Genomic DNA, 19,818 nt, shown 5'->3' on the forward strand with positions numbered 1-19,818 from the left:
TGGCTGCGCTCAACTCCCTGCTCCAGGAGTTCTTAGCTGATGCACAGGATTGCAGTGCTGTTCAGGTTTGGTCCAGCTGCTCCTCCAGGACAAATTTCAGTGAGTGGTGCTGTGACCCTCTGCACAAAGTCGCTACATCACTCTCCCAAATTTGGACTAGCAAGCCCACAGGCTAAATCTGAGCAGTGCTGCAACCTCAAAGGTCACACTGCCTGGAGTGAGGAGCCGAGCTCACCCAGTCCCATGAAATAGGAGCCACACGAGTTGCCACTATGGAATGCCAGGTGTAATTATTTAGTATTTACTACATTAATGTGTATATTGTATTTCTTACCCACAATATATTTACAAAACCAGATTTTTTTTTGCACTAAAGCTATTTACTAGTCACAAGAAGCCATCAAAGTTTACAAATGGGGGCTGAACCCAAAAAGGCTGAGAACCACTGGTCTAGAGTGTGCAACATCACCCCAGATTTGGATGCATGAGGTTTTGGGGGAAATACTGGTAAGTGTATTTTTTGGTTCTAGTGGAAGTCTCTCACTATTCTGGGGAGAAATTTAGGGTGTATGCTCCACCTTGTCTGGGTGGAGCACTATATAGGGTGGGTCAGTCATCAGTGCCTGAATCTCCTGTACTGGGCTGGCAGAAGTTATAGTGATTAAAAATGCAATTTTCATAGAAAGGTGTAGAAAAGAAGAAGAGGCCATAGGTTTGAAGAGTAGGTCCCTGAAGGCTGAGAGTACCACTTTTAAGATCCATGAGGATCCAGGTTCCTTGATTGGTGGGAATACCTTAATTAGGGCCTTCAGGAGCCTAATTACTAACAGATTGAGGAAAAAATGGTATGGTCCTCCACTGGTGGAAGTTGAGCTGAGATGACCAGTAGGTGATGCCTGACTGAACTGAGGGACGGGTTCTTGCATTTTAGTTTGGGTAAGTAGTTGAGGATTTGAGGGATCAAGGAATGATGTGGTACCACTGATTTTTGGTGGCACCAGTGAAAAACTTCATCCATTTTGGCAGGTAGGTTTTTCTTGTTGATTCTTTTCTGCTGCTTATTAGAACTTCTCTAACTAGAGAGGTGCAGGCCTGCTCTATTGACAACAGCCACCCTTGCTGTGAGCTGCAAGGATGCAAGAGTCAGGTGTTGGGTCTATCACTTGTTCTGAGACAGCAGGTCTGGGAGCAGAAAAAAGGCTCAGTACGTCTATGAACTAGAACTGTCAGGGCCACACTGGAGCTGTGAGAATTAACTTGGCCAAGACCTGTTTCAGTTTGCAAAGTACTATGGCAATAAGAGGGGCCGGGGGAAGCATATATCAGGTCTCCTGTCCACAGTAACACAAAGGCATCTGTGATGGATTCCAGTCTCATTCCACCCCTTGAGCAGAATCTCAGGCACTTGTTGTATTGAGTGGCAAACAGGTCCATTTTGGGATTGCCCCAGTCCATGAAGATGTCCACCAGAATCTTGTCTTTGATCTCCCATTCACAATCTGGGAGGAAGTATCTGTTGAGATTGCCCACAAGCATATTCTGCAGTCCAGGTAAGTGTACCTCCACACCAGCAATAACTGTATGTTTGATGCACCAGTTCCAAAGTGTAATGGCTTCCTGGCAGAGCGGGGAAGGCCTGTCTCCACCTTGTTTGTTGATATAAAACATGGTGGTCGTGTTGTTGATCATGATTTATATGGACTGCCCTTCTGTTAGGTGGAGAAAGGACTCACAGACCTCCTGTATGATTTTGAGTTTTAGGAGATTGATGTACGTTCTCTTCTCCCTTGGGGACCATAAACCCTGTGTCTTTAATGTGTCCATGTGGGCACCCCACTGTAGCAAGGATGTGTCTGTGACTATGGTCTTCAATGGCAGGAGCATCCAGAAGGCGACCTCTCTGCAAGCACTCTTTTTCCCCACTATTTCAGTGAAGACAGGACCATGGGTGAGTTAATGAGAGGCATCCAGACAGTGTTTGGAGGGTGTGTAAAACAGCTTCTACTAATCCTGCAAGCAGTGGAGGTGAAGTCTGGCATGCGGTATCAAAAAGGTGCAAGAAGCCATATGATCTAGAAGGGCAAGGCACAACCTTCCATTGGTACATGGATTTCCCTCCAACTGAGAGTTAGAATGGACAGGTTCTCAAATACATCTTGAGGCATGTAGGCCCTGGATGTGGAGGCGTCTAAGATCACACCAATGAATTCAATCCTCTGATCTGGGATTACTGTCTATTTCCATTTCTTGACTTTCAAGCCTGACCTCTGAAAGAGGTTGAGTGCATTTTGGATAGCTTCAGAGACCTGTTGAGGAGCGGTCCCCCATATAAACCAATCATCCAGGTAAGATTATTTATTGATGTTAAATCTTCTCAGGTAAGCTGCCCCTACTGATAGCACCTTGCTAGATCTCCTCAATACTGTGGAGAGTTCAAAAGGCAGAGTTCAATATTGATAGTGGTCCTTGCCAACCGTAAATCATAGGTACTTCTTGTAGGCAAAATGATGGAGATGTGGAAGTACTCATCCTGCAGCACAAGAGATTTGAACCAGTCTCCAGACTCTAGAGTTGGGATTATCAGTGTCAGAGGGTACCATCCTGAACTTCAACTTGTGAATGAATGTGAGGTTCTGCAAGTTCAGGATGGGTTGCCAGCCTTCCTTTTTCTTCAGGATAAAAAAACAGCTGCTCTAAAAGCCTTCTCCCCTGGACCGAGGAGGGGCCTCTTCCATCACACTGAGAGAAAGGCGCATGAGGACCTATTGATATTATAGATCCTTGTGAGAAGAATCCTAGGAAAGGGGAATTGAGTGTAGGCACTGCTGAAAACCAGATGGTGTACCCATGTGTTACTGTGTCTTTGGCTCATTGGTCGGGGGTGAAATAGCCAAAGGAACCTCATGGGAAGGAATGCCATCACATCTTCAATGTTAACTATTTCAAAGACTTCTCTAAAAACACATGTCCAAAATGACTGGTTACATGACATACCACCAAATTTATCCTGTCTTATTCATCAATTTTTTCCCCAATATAACAGCAAGTTACCCCCATGTACAGCATGTGTGTACAATATGTTCTCTATGACTATTGTCTCATTTGAAGATACGCCAACCAGGAATTATCTTGAAAGTTAATGAAAATAAATTTCTTTAAGTTACAGCAACAGCACATAGCATTAACCTATTTTTTTTTAAAGCCAGAGTACATTTGATCAAGTGAATTTCTGCAGAAATACTTGCACCTCTGATGTGTCTGAAGCCACAAGACCGACCTAGCAAAACTAACCTGTATGTGTATTCTGATCTAACAGTGTATACACTTTTGTTTGGCATGCACACAGTCCTGAAGACTGTTGTAAAAGCAAAAAAAACTAACAAAAAAAAATGCAATGCATAACAGTTTGTTAGCAAAAATTAGGCTAGCTGTAACCCTAATAACGCAAAAATTGTAAAAGCAAAAAATATGTAAAGCAAATTTTAAAAAACTGTGTAAAAAGTTGTTGCAACCTTGTGTAAATAATGTGTAAATAATATGGAATGTAGACTAAAAGTCTACATTAGTAAGCAAAACAAAATATCAAAATAACCTATATATAAACAAAATGCAGCTGTTGCTCATTATTGTCTGTAACAAAAAATATAAATGCTTGCTGTAATTGTTTACCTGTTAAAAAACCTGTTTAGCTCTCTCCCTCTATGCAATTAATAAAAAAAATATATATATCTAATTTGCTGTACCCAAACAAAAAATAAAAACTCTGTTATTCTCCAACAATTTGGGGGCTCGTCCGGGATGGCAACGCCCGCAAAGGTACCGGCAGCTGCTACAAATCGTTCCCCTTCAAACCCCATGGCACCACAATAAAGGTAAAAAACCTTTTAAAATCTCTATTGGGGTGTCAAAAAAGAACTGTTATTCTCCAACACTGTTAAATTGATAAAGTCAGCACAGGACATTGCATCTTTTACAATGTAAAGTTGTATATGACAAAAAACCATTGCCCAATGAATAGTGGGAGGGGAAAAAATCAATGGATTGGAAAATCTAACAAAAGGCATATCAGAACTGCACATGCTTGAAGATACTGTATGTAAGCTTTCTTCCTACCCTAATAGCTATCACCAGCAATGGTTCTCTTCCTCTCTCTTGGCATAACTATAACTACAAACATACCACAATATCTGAGCACCTTGATACTGCATTATCCAGAATGGTGTATGTAATAGAGAAAAATACAAAAGGTTATATTAATGTAACATTATTAGTTACAAATATGAAAGCTCAAATACACAGAAATGAAAAATTTTCACAGTAAGTTGAGCCACGTTGTACAAACTGCCTATTTTCTAGTGTATACTTACATAAAAAGTCATATATTCATGTATGTATTTAAAAACAAATACACAAATTGAAATTACAATGCATGTATAGCATAACTGAATTTTCCATATTATAAAAACTTTACTTTTCTGGTTTCATGACTATTGAGCATTTCAATGTGTAATCTCAATCTTAAGCACAAATTTTTGTATTTTCACTTCCCTGCTTTTTCTTTCAGGGAAAATCCAAGCTATTAGGCTGGAAATGCTCACAAACTCCCCTGGTAAAGCTAGTGGATCTTCTAAACCCTTATAAATTCAGACTGGGGAGATTACAGACTCAATGACTGCTGGTGAAACTTATAGGAAAGTCCTATAGATTTGCAGCTGCAACTGATTAAACGCTTCACTGGAGTAAACCTCCCTCCTGCAGAGTTTATTTATAACCTCTGTAAAAACATATTGTTTTTCTGACAGGTGCTACTGACTGCCATCAGACAAGTCTTTGGTTCCAAAAAGCACAGACCTAGTTACAGTCAATAAGTGCATCAAGCATTCTTTCAGACTCAATGGAATAAATAATTTAGCCTCTTTATTTAATACAAACAGCTATAAACAATGGAGGATGGCCCAGACTATCAGGGATTTCCCTGATTGAAAACACAGGGGCTAAGAGATTGGTTTTTCAGCCTGTGTGTGGTAGAAGCAGAGAAAGCCTGTAGAAGGCGGGGTGAATGTGACCCTAAGAGGAAGCAGAAAAAGACATTGTCATGCACAGAGCTCGCTGGAGTGGCACACTTAAGGGTATCTAAGCTAAGAAAGTGTGCCTGCTCTTTGTTTCTACTACGTTCAGGGAAACTGGGCTTTGTGTACATTATTTGTAAATAAACAAGATTACAACAAAGAATATACCTGACTCATATCAAGTTCTCTTCCTAAAGGGCACAACTCTGCAAGGCCCTGAATACTGGCTAACTGCCCAGGCCAAAGGGGCAATAATATACAGCTCAATACAAATCTGTTTCTGCACTGAAATTTAACTACAAAGGTAGTTTTCTATGTTGGCAACTACAGTACAGTGACATCTCAACCCAAAATTATACCAAGCTTGATTGAATCTCTTACTTCAGTTTGGCTTCTTGGTTATGGATCTTCTCCTTCAACTCCCAATTCTCCTGGAGCAAAACATGTGCTGTTAGGTCTGTCTGTTTTTTGGAAGTGGCAAGCACATCTGATTCCTCCTCCACCTCCTGAACTCGATTTTGCAAAGAGAGGAGTAGAGAGGATTGTCTAGCATTGTTTTCCTTGTAGCTTTCCACTTCAGACTTCAGCTCTTGCAATGAGACTTCTTTAGAGACTATTTTGGATCTGAGATCTAGAAGCTATAGACAGAGGAGAGGAAGAGAGAAAAAACAAATAATTGTAAGAAAAATTCAATATAGACTACGTATTTGAACTGTCTTAAATTATTATTTAATTTAATTATTATTAAATTGTTTATTTTTTTTAAATCTGGCAGGAAATACCTTTTGGAATCAAAGTATCTTATTCTTCTACTCTATTACCAACGGATTCAGTGGGGGGAAAAAAGTGACAATAGCTACCATTTTTTCAATACTCCCCAAAAGCAGTATGTAAACTCCAGCTTCAATATGAAGTAAACAAAAATAGCCACATTGCTTTCAGTGCCATTCGAAACAATAGCAAAAATATGTATTAGCCGAATAAAATGGGCAAAGTTAGTAAGAAGAAAAATGTTATTTTTAAATATCTATAAAGGTATTTAAAAAAACAGAGCAGAAACAAAAAGAACCACCGTTTTTTAAATTATTTTAAATGGAGTTTTATATTAGGTTGAAACAACATTAAGGTTTGTAAAAATCACACATACAAAAGTTAGGAAATACCAGAATTAAGGTTTCCTGTGAAACCTTAATGATACAGTCTTTAATTGTGATCACATATTTTTTCACAAGATCTCTTCCTCCCTGTTCTCAGTTCTGGTGTCTGGTGCCACAGTGGCCTCTCGCTAATGGAAAGAGTAATTGCAAGAAAAGTCCTGCTCAGTCCTGGGCTGGAGCGTACTCACTAAGCTCTATGGCAGGGGTAATCAATAGGCAGACCACAGGCCAAATCCGGACTGCCAGATGCTTTTGAACAGACCCCAAAATCTCTTTATTTACTTATCATCATACTTTTTTAAAAAATTATTTCCTCCAGAGTCTGGACCTTGACTATACCTTGACCAAGAAACTTGGACCTTGACAAAAAATAATTGACTACCCCTGCTCTATGGGAATGAAGCATGCTCACTGTGGCTGTGGCTCTAAAGAGCTGCAGAATGTTCAGTGAAGACAGAATGTTTGGAGAATTTTGCTAACAAACCTCTACACAGCATGTGCAAACAGTGATTTTCAGAGGCTTATAATTCAGTCAAGTAGATTAGGTAGATTTCCATAGGAACAGCAAAAGGCACCTCTCTGATCCCCTTGTGGCACCCCTTGCCTAATTTCAAGTCCCTGTTCCAAAGTATGAAAGTGCTAGAGCTTCTCAACAAACAGTTCGAACTTTTTTTTAAAAAACACTGGCAAAATAATGTATATTCCCTAGCCTCGTTCTCAGAAAGAGTTGATCCATTTTTGCTGAAAATTTCCCAGCAACATTCAGCCTGAGGCAGACCTGGCATGTAAAATTTCAGCCTAAATGGTCAAAGTTATAAACAACTAAAAACAGGGATTTACAATAGAAAGTGCTAAGCAACACTTAGGTGTTGCTTCCAGCTCCATTATAATGAAAAATATGCAATATGTGGCAGTTAGCTCTTACCACATGAAAACTAAAACTAAGATTAACAAGCTATGTGAGTGCTCTTTTAATGCAAGAAGGATGGATTTGTGATTAAGGCACTGGACTGGAACTCAGGAGATCAGAGTTTAATTCCTGGCTTTGCCAAAGATATCCTGCGTGACCACAGACAAGATACCTAATCTCTCTGTGCTTTAATTCCCCATGTAGACATGGGATAACAACACTTCCTTTTTCTCTCTTGTCAATTTAGACTGTATGCCATTCACTGTCCCTTATTATGAGTCTGTACAGCACCAAGCACAAGGGGGCTCTGAATTCAGCTGGGACATGTAGATGTTACAAACAACAACATGAATTTAACAAGAATTTGAGTATTCTGGATGAAAGTGAAGCTGGCTTTCTTTACTCCCTTTCTGCCTTTTCCAAAAACAGCAGTGAAAAAAATTCTATAAAGTGGTCTGTCACCATGACAGTAAGTAAAGAGATTATTAAAGTATTTACTCCCTTCATTCAAGAGTTGGAGTCAAGTAAAGGATCAACAAGAATCTCATCTTCTTTAATTCTTTCTGATGAAATGTAAAGCCAAGTTACTGACCACATACATTAATTAAAGATCGGTAGGCACTTTTTGCTACAATATGAGGATTAACTGGCCAAATTCCAGCTCAGATAATTACATTCTACTGATCTACATTCACCCCTGTTTCACTTGGATATAGTATTAATAATTTATTGTTCTAAACTGTTGCTTATCATTGCTGTGAACTATTTAAGAGTTGCTTGATTTCACAACAAATTTAGTTGTATTTCGTTCATGGGCAAAGTGAATTTTGATTTTGATGCACCATACAGGTGGATCCTAAGCATTTTACACAGAGAGAGAGAAGGGGAGAAAGAGAACATGCTCTTGTAACATTTATTAAATGCTTTAGATGCCACCTGGATGAAGAGTGCTATGAGTATAGGACGCTATCATTCATTTCTATCAGCATAGAAAAACCACCTTTCTGCATGACTGTATTGCACGACTGGATCAACTAAGCTTCATTCAGTAATGGAAATAAAAAATGAGCATGTTAACAAGTGGGAAAATATGGGAGCCCTGGAATCAACATATGTTAAAATCACTCAGATAACCACAGTGTTGAAATATTAACTTTAGTTAGAATTATGAAATACTGTATTTTACATCCAAACACAATAAGAAAATCATCCTGGTGCCAACTTCAATTAACGAACAAGATAATGGCACAAAGACTGGCAACTGATATAAGCAGAAAAAAAAACTTGTGGCAAATCTGAATAAATGTAATCTGAAAACAAAAACAAAATCCCACAATTAATAAAACAAAGATACATTTTACATTCCCTGTAAGGAGATTTAGTGGATTACTTTCTCTGCAATGTGTGCATAGCTCACATTAACAGAAAAAGAACTTTTAGGGGGTTCTTTTGGGGGGAAGGGAGGGAGGATGATTCTTTAAGACTTACCTCTGACTGGGCATATTCATACTTTACCAGAAGTGCTGCAAGTTCACTACGGGCAGTTTCAGCCACAGCCCGATAGTGATTTGTCTGTTCTCGAGTGACAGGTATATCCAGAAGAATGTGATCATAAGCTCCCTGGGAAGACATCACAGTCAAGGCAAAATGAGAACCATCAGACACCATGTTTCTGAACAACTTTTCTTCTGATTTGTTCTGTCATTCAGTACCTCAAAGAAAACACACTGAAAATGTTGTGCACTAACATTGGGTGCCATACCTACCAATGGTGTAAACAGATATAATTGTACTCAAATCAATGGAGTCCCTCTATTCACACTGGTGGTGAATTTGGCCCTCAGTGTGTTAAATTGTTAAAATTCTAGAGTACAGCAGCAAAGTTACTTATGTGGTTATTACATGATTAAACATTAAAGACAAAGAAAGCTTTACAGACTGTCCTTGGCCAGCGGGAGGTTGTGTGTCCCTACTATTTCAGTATTTAAACTCTGTTCCTGCACTGCACACTGATTTATAGTTTTGCAGAAAATAAAATATGGGCGGGTGGGGGTGGAGGTGGGGGGAGTAGTCTGAGGGATTAAAAAGCATCAAAACACAATACATAGCCATGTAACTATTCAGCTCCCAACACCACCCTGTTCCTCTTAGGGTATGTCTACACTACGAAATTAGGTCGAATTTATAGAAGCCGGTTTTGTGGAAATCGGTTGTATACAGCCGATTGTGTGTGTCCCCACATAAAATGCTCTAAGTGCATTAGTTCGGCGGACCGCGTCCACAGTACCGAGGCTAGCGTCGACTTCCGACGCATTGCACTATGGGTAGCTATCCCACAGTTCCCGCAGTCTCCGCCGCCCATTGGAATTCTGGGTTGAGATCCCAATGCCCGGATGATGCAAAACAGTGCCGCGGGGGGTTCTGGGTACATGTCTCAGGCCCCTCCCCCTCCGTCACAGCAACGGCAGACAATAGATTCGCGCCTTTTTACCTGGGTTACCTGTGCGGACAACATACCACGGCAAGCATGGAGTCCGCTCAGCTCAGCTCACCGTCACCATATGTCATCTGGGTGCCGGCAGACGTGGGACTGCATTGCTACACAGCAACAGCAACTAACTGCCTTTTGGCGGTAGACGGTGCAGCATGACTGGTAGCCTTCATCGGCGATCTGGGTGCGGGCAGCTGTGGGGCTGCATTGCACCAGCCCCCTTGCCTTTTGGTAGAAGATGGTATATTACGATTGGTATCCATCATCATCGTACTGCAGTGGCTGTCGATCATGGGCACCTGGGCAGACAATGATGGTTATCAGTCGTAGTATGCCATTTTCTGCCATGCGCCCTGTTGGCTCATCGCACGTTAGCTGAGTCGTAGTATGCTATTTTCTGCCAAGTGCCCAGTATTTTCTGCTAAGCACCCAGAAGAGGCCGAGGGCAATCTGGGTGCTGGCAGACATGGGGCTGGCAGACGTGGGGCTAGATTGCTACACAGCAGCAACCCCTTGCCTTTTGGGCAGTAGATAGTATATTACGACTGGTATCCATCGTTGTCATACTGCAGTGGGTATCAGATTGTGCAATAGACCTGAAGGCTAACTGCCAAGCGCCCAGTATTTGCTGCCAAGCACCCAGAAAATGCCGAGGGCTATCAGTCATGCTGCACCGTCGTCTTAAGATGTAAAAAATAGATTTATTCTGTATTCATTTGCTTCCCCCCTCCCTCCTGCTAAACCCAGGCTTTTGCGTTCAATCTTTGGGGGAGGGGGCCATTCTGTGTGACAGTTGTTTGTGTTTCTCCCTGATGCAAAGCCACCTTTCTTGATTTTAATCCCCTGTACCTGTACGCCATGTCGTCACTCGCCCCTCCCTTCCTTCCTCCCTCCCTCCCCTGGTCCGTCAGATACTACTTTCGCGCTTTTTTTCAGACCAGACGCCATAGCTAGCACTGGGATCATGGAGCCCGCTCAGATCACCGCGGCAATTATGAGCACTATGAACACCACGCGCATTGTCCTGGAGTATATGCAGAGCCAGGACATGCCAAAGCAAAACCAGGACCAGCCGAGGAGGAGGCGATTGCAGCGCGGCGACGAGAGTGATGAGGAAATGGACATGGACCTAGACCTCTCACAAGGCACAGGCCCCAGCAATGTGGAAATCATGGTGTTAATGGGGCAGGTTCATGCCGTGGAACGCCGATTCTGGGCCCGGGAAACAAGCACGGACTGGTGGGACCGCATCGTGCTGCAGGTGTGGGACGATTCCCAGTGGCTGCGAAACTTTCGCATGCGTAAGGGCACTTTCATGGAACTTTGTGACTTGCTTTCCCCTGCCCTGAAGCGCCAGAATACCAGGATGAGAGCAGCCCTCACAGTTGAGAAGCAAGTGGCGATAGCCCTGTGGAAGCTTGCAACGCCAGACAGCTACCGGTCAGTCGGGAATCAATTTGGAGTGGGCAAATCTACTGTGGGGGCTGCTGTGATCCAAGTTGCCAGGGCAATGAGAGACCTGGTGATATCAAGGGTAGTGACTCTGGGAAACGTGCAGGCCATAGTGGATGGCTTTGCTGCAATGGGATTCCCAAACTGTGGTGGGGCGATAGACGGAACCCATATCCCTATCTTGGCACCGGAGCACCAAGCCACCGAGTACATAAACCGCAAGGGGTACTTTTCAATGCTGCTGCAAGCTCTGGTGGATCACAAGGGACGTTTCACCGACATCAACGTGGGCTGGCCGGGAAGGGTACATGATGCTCGCGTCTTCAGGCACTCTGTTCTGTTTCAAAAGCTGGAGGAAGGGACTTTCTTCCCGGACCAGAAAATAACCGTTGGGCATGTTGAAATGCCTATCGTGATCCTTGGGGACCCAGCCTACCCCTTAATGCCATGGCTCATGAAGCCGTACACAGGCAGCCTGGACAGGAGTCAGGACCTGTTCAACTACAGGCTGAGCAAGTGCCGAATGGTGGTGGAATGTGCATTTGGGCGTTTAAAAGCGCGCTGGCGCAGCTTACTGACTCACTCAGACCTTAGCAAAAAGAATATCCCCATTGTTATTGCTGCTTGCTGTGCGCTCCACAATATCTGTGAGAGTAAGGGGGAGACATTTATGGCAGGGTGGGAGATTGAGGCAAATTGCCTGGCCGCTGATTACGCGCAGCCAGACACCAGGGCGGTTAGAGGAGCACAGCAGGGCGCGGTGCGCATCAGAGAAGCTTTGAAAACGAGTTTTGTGACTGGCCAGGCTACGGAGTGAAACTTCTGTTTGTTTCTCCTTGATGAACCCTCCGCCCCTACACCCCCCCACCCGGTTAACTCTAGTTCCCTGTAAACCAACCACCTCACCCTCCCCTACTACTCTCCCCCCTTCGAGCACCATTTGCAGAGGCAATAAAGTCATTGTTACTTCACATTCATGCATTCTTTATTAATTCATCACACAACTAGGGGGATAATTGCCAAGGTAGCCCGGGATGGGTGGGGGAGGAGGGAAGGAAAAGGACACACTGCAGTTTAAAACTTTAAAACTTTAACACTTATTGCTCGGGAAATCATCTGGGCTGGAGTGACTGGGTGGCCGGAGGCCCCCCCACCGTGTTCTTGGGCGTCTGGGTGAGGAGGCAATGGGACTTGGGGAGGAGGGCTGTTGGTTACACAGGAGCTGTAGCGGCGGTCTGTGCTCCTGCTGCCTTTCCTGCAGCTCAACCATACGCTGGAGCATATCAGTTTGATGCTCCAGCAACCGGAGCATGGACTCTTGCCTTCTGTGTGCAAGCTGACGCCACCTCTCATCTTCAGCCCGCAACTTGCTCTGTTCCTCCCGCGCTTCAGCACGCAACCTCTCCTCTTCAGCCCGTGATTTAGCCCGCCACCTCTCCTCTCGTTCATATTGGGCTTTTCGATAATCAGTCATTGACTGCCTCCACGCATTCTGCTGTGCTCTGTCAGCGTGGGAGGCAGTCTGTAGTTCTGTAAACATTTCATCACGCGTCCTTCGCTTCCGTTTTCGAATATTCACTAGCCTCTGTGAAGGAGAACGATTTGCAGCTGGTGGATGAGAAGGGAGAGGTGGTTAAAAAAGATACATTTTAGAGAACAATGGGTACACTCTTTCACGTTACATTTTGCTGTTCACATTACACAGCAGATGTGCTTTCGTTACAAGGTCGCATTTTTCCTCTTATATTGAGGGCCTGCCGGTTTGGTGTGAGAGATCACTCACGCAGTGCCAGGCCACAGATTTCAGCTTGCAGGCAGCCATGGTAAGACACAGTCTTTTGGCTTTTTTAACCTTCTTAACATGTAGGGATGGTTTCAAAGAGTACTGCTCTCATTAACCATACCAAGCACCCGTTGGGTTGGCCATTTAAAATGGGTTTGCAATGTAAAAGGAGGGGCTGCGGTTTCAGGGTTAACGTGCAGCACAAACCCAACTAATAACCCTCCCCCACACACCCAATTCTCTGGGATGATCACTTCACCCCTCCCCCCACCGCGTGGCTAACAGCGGGGAATCTTTCTGTTCAGCAGAGCAGGAAGGGGCACCTCTGAATGTCCCCTTAATAAAATTGCCCCATTTCAACCAGGTAACCGTGAATGATATCACTCTCCTGAGGATAACAAAGAGCGATAAGGAATGGATGTTGTCTGCATGCCAGCAAACACCGGGACCATACGCTGCCATGCTTTGTTATGCAATGATTCCAGACTACGTGCTACTGGCCTGGCGTGGTAAAGTGTCCTACCATGGCGGACGGGATAAGGCAGCCCTCCCCAGAAACCTTTTGCAAAGGCTTTGGGAGTACATGAAGGAGAGCTTTCTGGAGATGTCCCTGGAGGATTTCCGCTCCATCCCCATACACGTTAACAGACTTTTCCAGTAGCTGTACTGGCCGCGATTGCCAGGGCAAATTAATCATTAATCATTAAACACGCTTGCTTTTAAACCATGTATAATATTTACAAAGGTACACTCACCAGAGGTCCCCTGTGTGCCCACAGGGTCTTGGGTGAGTTCGGGGGTTACTGGTTCCAGGTCCAGGGTGATAAACATATCCTGGCTGTTGGGGAAACCAGTTTCTCCGCTTCCTTGCTGCTGTGAGCTATTTAAATTATCTTCATCCTCATCTTCCTCGTCCCCAAAACCCGCTTCCCTGTGTGTTTCTCCAGTGAGGGACTCATAGCACACGGTTGGGGTAGTGGTGGCTGCACCCCCTAGAATGGCATGCAGCTCCGAGTAGAAGCGGCATGTTTGCGGCTCAGCCCCGGACCTTCCGTTTGCCTCTCTGGCTTTGTGGTAGGCTTGCCTTAGCTCCTTAATTTTCACGCGGCACTGCTGTGCGTCCCTGTTATGGCCTCTGTCCTTCATGGCCCTGGAGACCTTTTCTAATATTTTGCCATTTCGTTTACTGCTTCGGAGTTCGGCCAGCACTGATTCATCTCCCCATATGGCGAGCAGATCCCGAACCTCCCGTTCTGTCCATGCTGGAGCTCTTTTGCGATCCTGGGACTCCATCACGGTTACCTGTGCTGATGAGCTCTGCGGGGTCACCTGTGCTCTCCACGCTGAGCAAACAGGAAATGAAATTCAAGCGTTCGCGGGGCTTTTCCTGTCTACCTGGCCAGTGCATCTGAGTAGAGAGTGCTGTCCAGAGCGGTCACAATGAAGCACTGTGGGATAGCTCCCGGAGGCCAATAACGTCGAATTCCATCCACACTAACCCAATTCCGACCCTCTAAGGCCGATTTTATCGCTAATCCCCTCGTCGGAGGTGGAGTAAAGAAACCGGTTTAAAGGGCCCTTTAAGTCGAAAGAAAGGGCTTCGTCGTGTGAACGTGTCCAGGCTTAATTCGATTTAACGTGGCTAAAGTCGACCTAAACTCGTAGTGTAGACCAGGCCTCTGCTTGCCGTTCCTCTTAGCTTTTAGACTTTTCCCATTCCCCAGCAGACCATATCTGACATTTTGACAATGTATAGAAGTGTTCAGCTTTTGGATGCTCTAATCTGGATGCTCTGAATCCTGAGTTTTGTTTTCGTTCTCTGAGTCCAAGAGCACCTTGCAGCACTTATCACAGGAATCCCAATTAGCTTAAGTAAAACCAGTCCATTTAATTTAGAAAAGAGAGAAATCAAAGCCATGCCTTCCAATTTAGGTCTACTCCAGGGTCCGAGCAACAGCCCCATTAGATAGGACATATTTTGCAGTTATTGTAGATTGAAACAATATTAAATCTGACATTCTTAGAGCAGAACTGTGTTTAGTACATGCAGGGAATGCAAAGGCATAGGGAGAGGGCACAAAAAAAACACTCTGTACCTCCACCAACTCCCATGCAGAAATGAAACACAACTGTGGTCCTTGCACTATTACAAAAGAAAGATATACTCCCATCCAGCAATGCTGTTAGAGCTAGAAATCCCAGAGGGGGCAGAGATAGGACACAATCCACACTGCACACTGGCCTGCAGAGCTGGTCTCACTCTGGAAAGGACACACTCCCTCCTCTTCAAGGGTTTCTCAGGGCTTGTCTACCCACAGAGTCATTCCTGATTAACTCCACATGTGGACACTTTTATTCCACAATCAGAATGTCCATGCATATTGTTCTTCAAGAATAGTTATTCCAGAATAACTATGTCTGAAGAACTCCACCTGCAGACAAGTCCTCGTGTCTATACCTCTAGGAGCTCCCACTGAGGCAGTGCACCACACCAAACCCATTGCATGCCAAATTGCACCCTTGAATTTTGTCTCCAGATGTCTCTCTCCTAACTTGAAAGAGTGATGAGTAAATGAAAAAGGAAGTTCACAATAGAAACCCATAGGCAACCTTACAGCTGGCACTGGCAATTCAGCTATAATAGAGAAAATACAGGCAGCGGTGTATTTTCTGAGCCTGAGTTTGGGATTATGCACATCAGTCACAAGTGGTGAAGATATTAAATTTATGCAGGTCATCCTAAGCAATTGTTTCAAGATATTTAAATTTTCTTTTTATATGACTTTTGCATCCCTCTGCTTGTAAAGTCAGACTCCCTTATCATTTAAATCCAAATGTACAAGCCCAAGAGGGAGAGGAAAATTATAATTAATATATTTTTAAAATCTCTAAAAACTACTACAAAGGTTTTCTATAGGTAATAATATTGCAAATAATAGGTTACTATTTAAACCAAGGCAAGAAACAAGCGCTATGTATCTCCCTGGAAAAGGGAATGCAGAGCTTTTCAGTTATATAAAGCTCTGGTTTCCTCAATGGGTCACAAGAGATCAGTGAAATCTGTCACTGGTGCAAGACTGAATATTATCCCTCCTACTTCTGAGAGTCATTATTTTGGGGGTAACAGTTAATTTCATATTTAAGGGGAAAAGGATGAAACATTTCTGTGGTAGGTTGTTTTAAGAAAACTTTGGAGTTGATGAGAGTTGAGGAATGTTAGCAGCCCTAGGGGTGACAGAGTAGTGAGTAGAATGCAGGCAAACGTATTTAGGTACCCATGAGGCAGCCAAAAGTTAAAGATAAATGTGATTTATTACATGGCTCTGGAATTTATCACGACTGTCATCACCACATGGATGCACACATGTTCTTCTCCTATGCATATTTTAATTTGTAGTTTAGAAAAACATCAACCTGCTGAGGATTAGTATCTTGGGAAAAGTCACAAAATAAATTATCTAGATGAAATAATGCCACATTTGTTCGTTGGTCAAATGTCAGTCTTTTAACACACGTCAGTCTTTTAACACACAAAGGACTTGTTCTTGTCACTCAATTGCCTGGCACAGTTTTGGGGAAACTATAAAAAGCACAGGTCTAATAACAACATTGTATCTTTCCAATGACAACATAAAGAATCGTCATCGCTTTGATGTTGTAGTGAATACAAAGAAGCAAAACACCCTGCTAATGTACTTAGTAACTAGTTTTGTTTGCTGATCAAAGCAGGTACACAAGCGAAAACTACATACTCTAGTGTTGAAAGAGTAAATACTGACATTATAGCTTATAATCAGGGCTTCTGTGTTGGTTTTTTTTAGTTTATTAATTTCATTTTGGGGGTTTACTTTTTGCAATTTTCGTTTGATGTGATGTCCAAAAATTGGGTGTTTTCAGGGCTTGCTCTCTGTATATACTAGAATGAGTAATGTATATTATTTTACATTACTCATTACAGTAGCTCTGTAATGAGTAATCTCTTTGTAATGTTCCCTAAAGCCCTTTAACGTACTGGTTCAAAGAGCACTAAGTTAAAGCACAAGAGGGAACCTTTAATGCATGCCAGCAGGGCTACCCAGCAACACATTGGTGTGCATTAGAAATCACACCTCCATAGGGCAGTGGTTTTCCCAGAATCCTGTACTTACTACCATACTATGCCTGCTACTTATTACAATCACTTATCTGCTAACATCCTCTCTCCTGTTTTACTCCATGGGTTGTCTAACATCATGTGTTCAGATTTTTAGGACAGGGCTTTTATTTTTGTTCTATATGCATACAACACTCAGTATAACAGATCCCCAGTCCACGACTTGGGCTTCTAGGCACTGCCACAATACCAACAAATGAAATAGTAATATCACCATCTCTTTGGGCTGAATTTCATATTACTGTGAATTTCTCTTCTCTCCTCTAAACAAACATAAAATGAATAACTGTAACCACCATTTCTTATTCTCTAACATCATTACATAGAAGTCTCATCAAACTGATGAATACAGCACAAAATAAGAGAGTATTGTTCTAGAGGAAGATCCCTGATCCTCAGCAATACAAAAATGCCTTACTGCCTGAGGATCTAAAACCTGCACTGTTCATCTAGGGACAGATTGACAAAGATATTTAGGTGGCTAAAGATGCAGACAGACACCTGAGGGATTTACAATAGTCCCTCAGTAGGTTCGGCACCTAACTCAAATTAAAGTTAATGGAAGTTAGCGCCTAACTCAGGCACTTTTGAAAATCCCTCTAAGTATCTATCTGCATCTTTAGCCACCTAAATACTTTTCTCAATCTGCCCCTAATAATCATTGGGGCACCAGAGATTGGAAAAGTTGGAACTGTTATATTATTGTCCATGTGGATTTTCTATATATATTCATGTGGGTTTTGGCGGGTAAATATGTATATTTGTGTACATATTAAGTAAACACATTAATTTCTACATTTTGCTACTTAGTATGCACAAACCTGACTGGTGATCCATACCAGTGCCAAGCAGTTAGCTAATCGTGAGTGACTGAGAGATTTTAAAGTATATTAAGCAGATTTGGCACTCCCTCAAACAACAACAGAAAAGCTCACTTGCATAATGCCTCATCTCTACCATTCATTCTGTTCTACACAGGCTGGTGCAAACAAAATGAAATAAATTAAATAACATTTTTAAATAATAACTACAAGTGAGTTTTATCAACAGTCACTCATCCAAGACCTGCATGGTATAACTGAGTTCAGAAGAAGTGTCTCCAATGCAGATTAATAAAATTCAAGTAATTAAAGCTAAATGAAAACAATCCAATCCATATAAAACACACGTAACAGACATCTCTCCTGTCCCTTCCATATGGGGAACAGCAGGGCCTGCTTTAGGAAGTGCGGGGCCCGATTCGAATAGTTTTGACGGGGCCTCGGCAGGGATGACTCACCCGGCGGCGCTCCGGGTCTTCGGTGGCACTTCGGCAGCTGGTCCTTCACTCGCTCCGGGTCTTCGGCGGCACTGAAGGACAAGGCCCCGATCCCCCAACCGGAGCCCTGGGAGGAGCGTGGCAACACCCCCGGCACCGATCCCCCGGCCGGAGCGCCGGGAGGAGCGTGGCGAAACCCTCGTCCTTGATCCCCCGGCCGGAGTGGCGGGCGGAGCACGGCGAAACCCCTGGCCCTGATCCCCTGACCGGAGCCCCGGGAGTAGCGCGATGAAACCTCCAACCCCGATCCACGGGACAGAGCGGCAGGCGGAGTGCGACGAAACCCCCGGCCCCGCTCCCCCAGCTGGAGCGCCGTGAGGAGTGCGGCGAAACCCCTGGCCCCGCTCCCCCGGAGGATCAGAGCTGGGGGTTTCGCCACGCAGCACCCGCCGCTCCGGCCAGGGAATCAGGGCAGGGGGTTTAGCCGTGCTCCGCCCACCGCTTCGCCTGGTGCAGCAGAGCCGGGGGTGTTGCTACGCTCGTCCTGGGGCTCCGGTCGGGAGATTGGGGCCATGGGTTTCGCCGTGCGGCGCCCGCCGCTCCGACCGGGGAATCGGGACCGGGGGTTTCGCCACACTCCGCCCGCCGCTCCAGTTGGGGAATCGGGACCGGAGGTTTGATGTGCTCCTCCCGGCGCTCCGGCCGCGGGATCGGGGCCGGGAGGTTTTCCGCGCTCTTCCCGGTGCGCCAGCCGGGGGAGCGGGGCCCGGCTCTCTGGCTGGGGGAGTGGGGCCGGGGGTTTCGCCACTGAAATGCCGCCTAAGACCCGGAGTGAGTCAAGGACCCGCCGCCGAGTGAGTAAAAATTAAAAAGGCGCCTAAGTTAGGCGCTCTTCTAGGCGTGGGCGCGGGGTCCGATTCTAAATCCCAAAACCAGCTACAGCCAAAGGGGTAAGGGCTAAAGTCAGCGCCTTCCAACCTCACCTCCCCACCAGTTCCAGGGGAACAAGCCCATTATACTGGTCCCAGAAACCTCTCCTACAACTCCTTTACATTGGCAGCAGCAGCTGCCAGGTGAAGTCTTCACATATCACCATTCGCTCAACTCTGTAACTTGGACTCTTGATTTATATTTATTTCATTTGCTATAATACTTTTCATTGCTGTCCCCTTTCATCCCAAGTGCAAGCAGGTGGACACCCCCACACAACACAACACACATCATGCCTGAAACAGAATCTCCACTCTTTGTAGTCTAAACATACCCCTTTTCCTGGGTTTTTTGGCTTTACTGGCCAATCATACAACAAGAAAAATGCAAACCTCAGCCTACGGGTGTTCCTATAGTTTCCCTGTAGAGACCTATCTGACCTAGGCCCCAGTTTCCTGTTACAAAGAGCCACTCTCATCTTCCTCATATAAAGGGTTCAGTCAGCAAGCTGCACCTGCCACAGTGAGTCAGCAGAACTTCAGTAGTTTTATGCACAGCTCCACCACCTCCTAAAGAAGGTGGATCACCAGAAGAATCATGCCACCTTGTTACACT

The 19,818-nt window shown here is 44.3% G+C and overlaps 1 protein-coding gene across 1 annotated transcript in view; it reads right to left on the minus strand.

The window, feature by feature from the left end:
* The window catches only part of CCDC170 (coiled-coil domain containing 170), an 83,682-nt gene that overhangs the window by 56,681 nt on the left and 7,183 nt on the right, over nt 1–19,818 (minus strand). The window contains exons 4-5 of the mRNA XM_024200413.3: nt 8,625–8,756; nt 5,451–5,707 (exon numbers count right to left, since the gene is read on the minus strand). Coding sequence (XP_024056181.1) covers nt 5,451–5,707; nt 8,625–8,756 — 389 coding nt within the window. The remainder of the gene's footprint in view (nt 1–5,450; nt 5,708–8,624; nt 8,757–19,818) is intronic.

This window comes from Terrapene carolina, unplaced genomic scaffold (assembly GCF_002925995.2).
Source record: "Terrapene carolina triunguis isolate 2854851 unplaced genomic scaffold, T_m_triunguis-2.0 Scaffold85, whole genome shotgun sequence".
Taxonomy (NCBI): domain Eukaryota; kingdom Metazoa; phylum Chordata; order Testudines; family Emydidae; genus Terrapene; species Terrapene triunguis.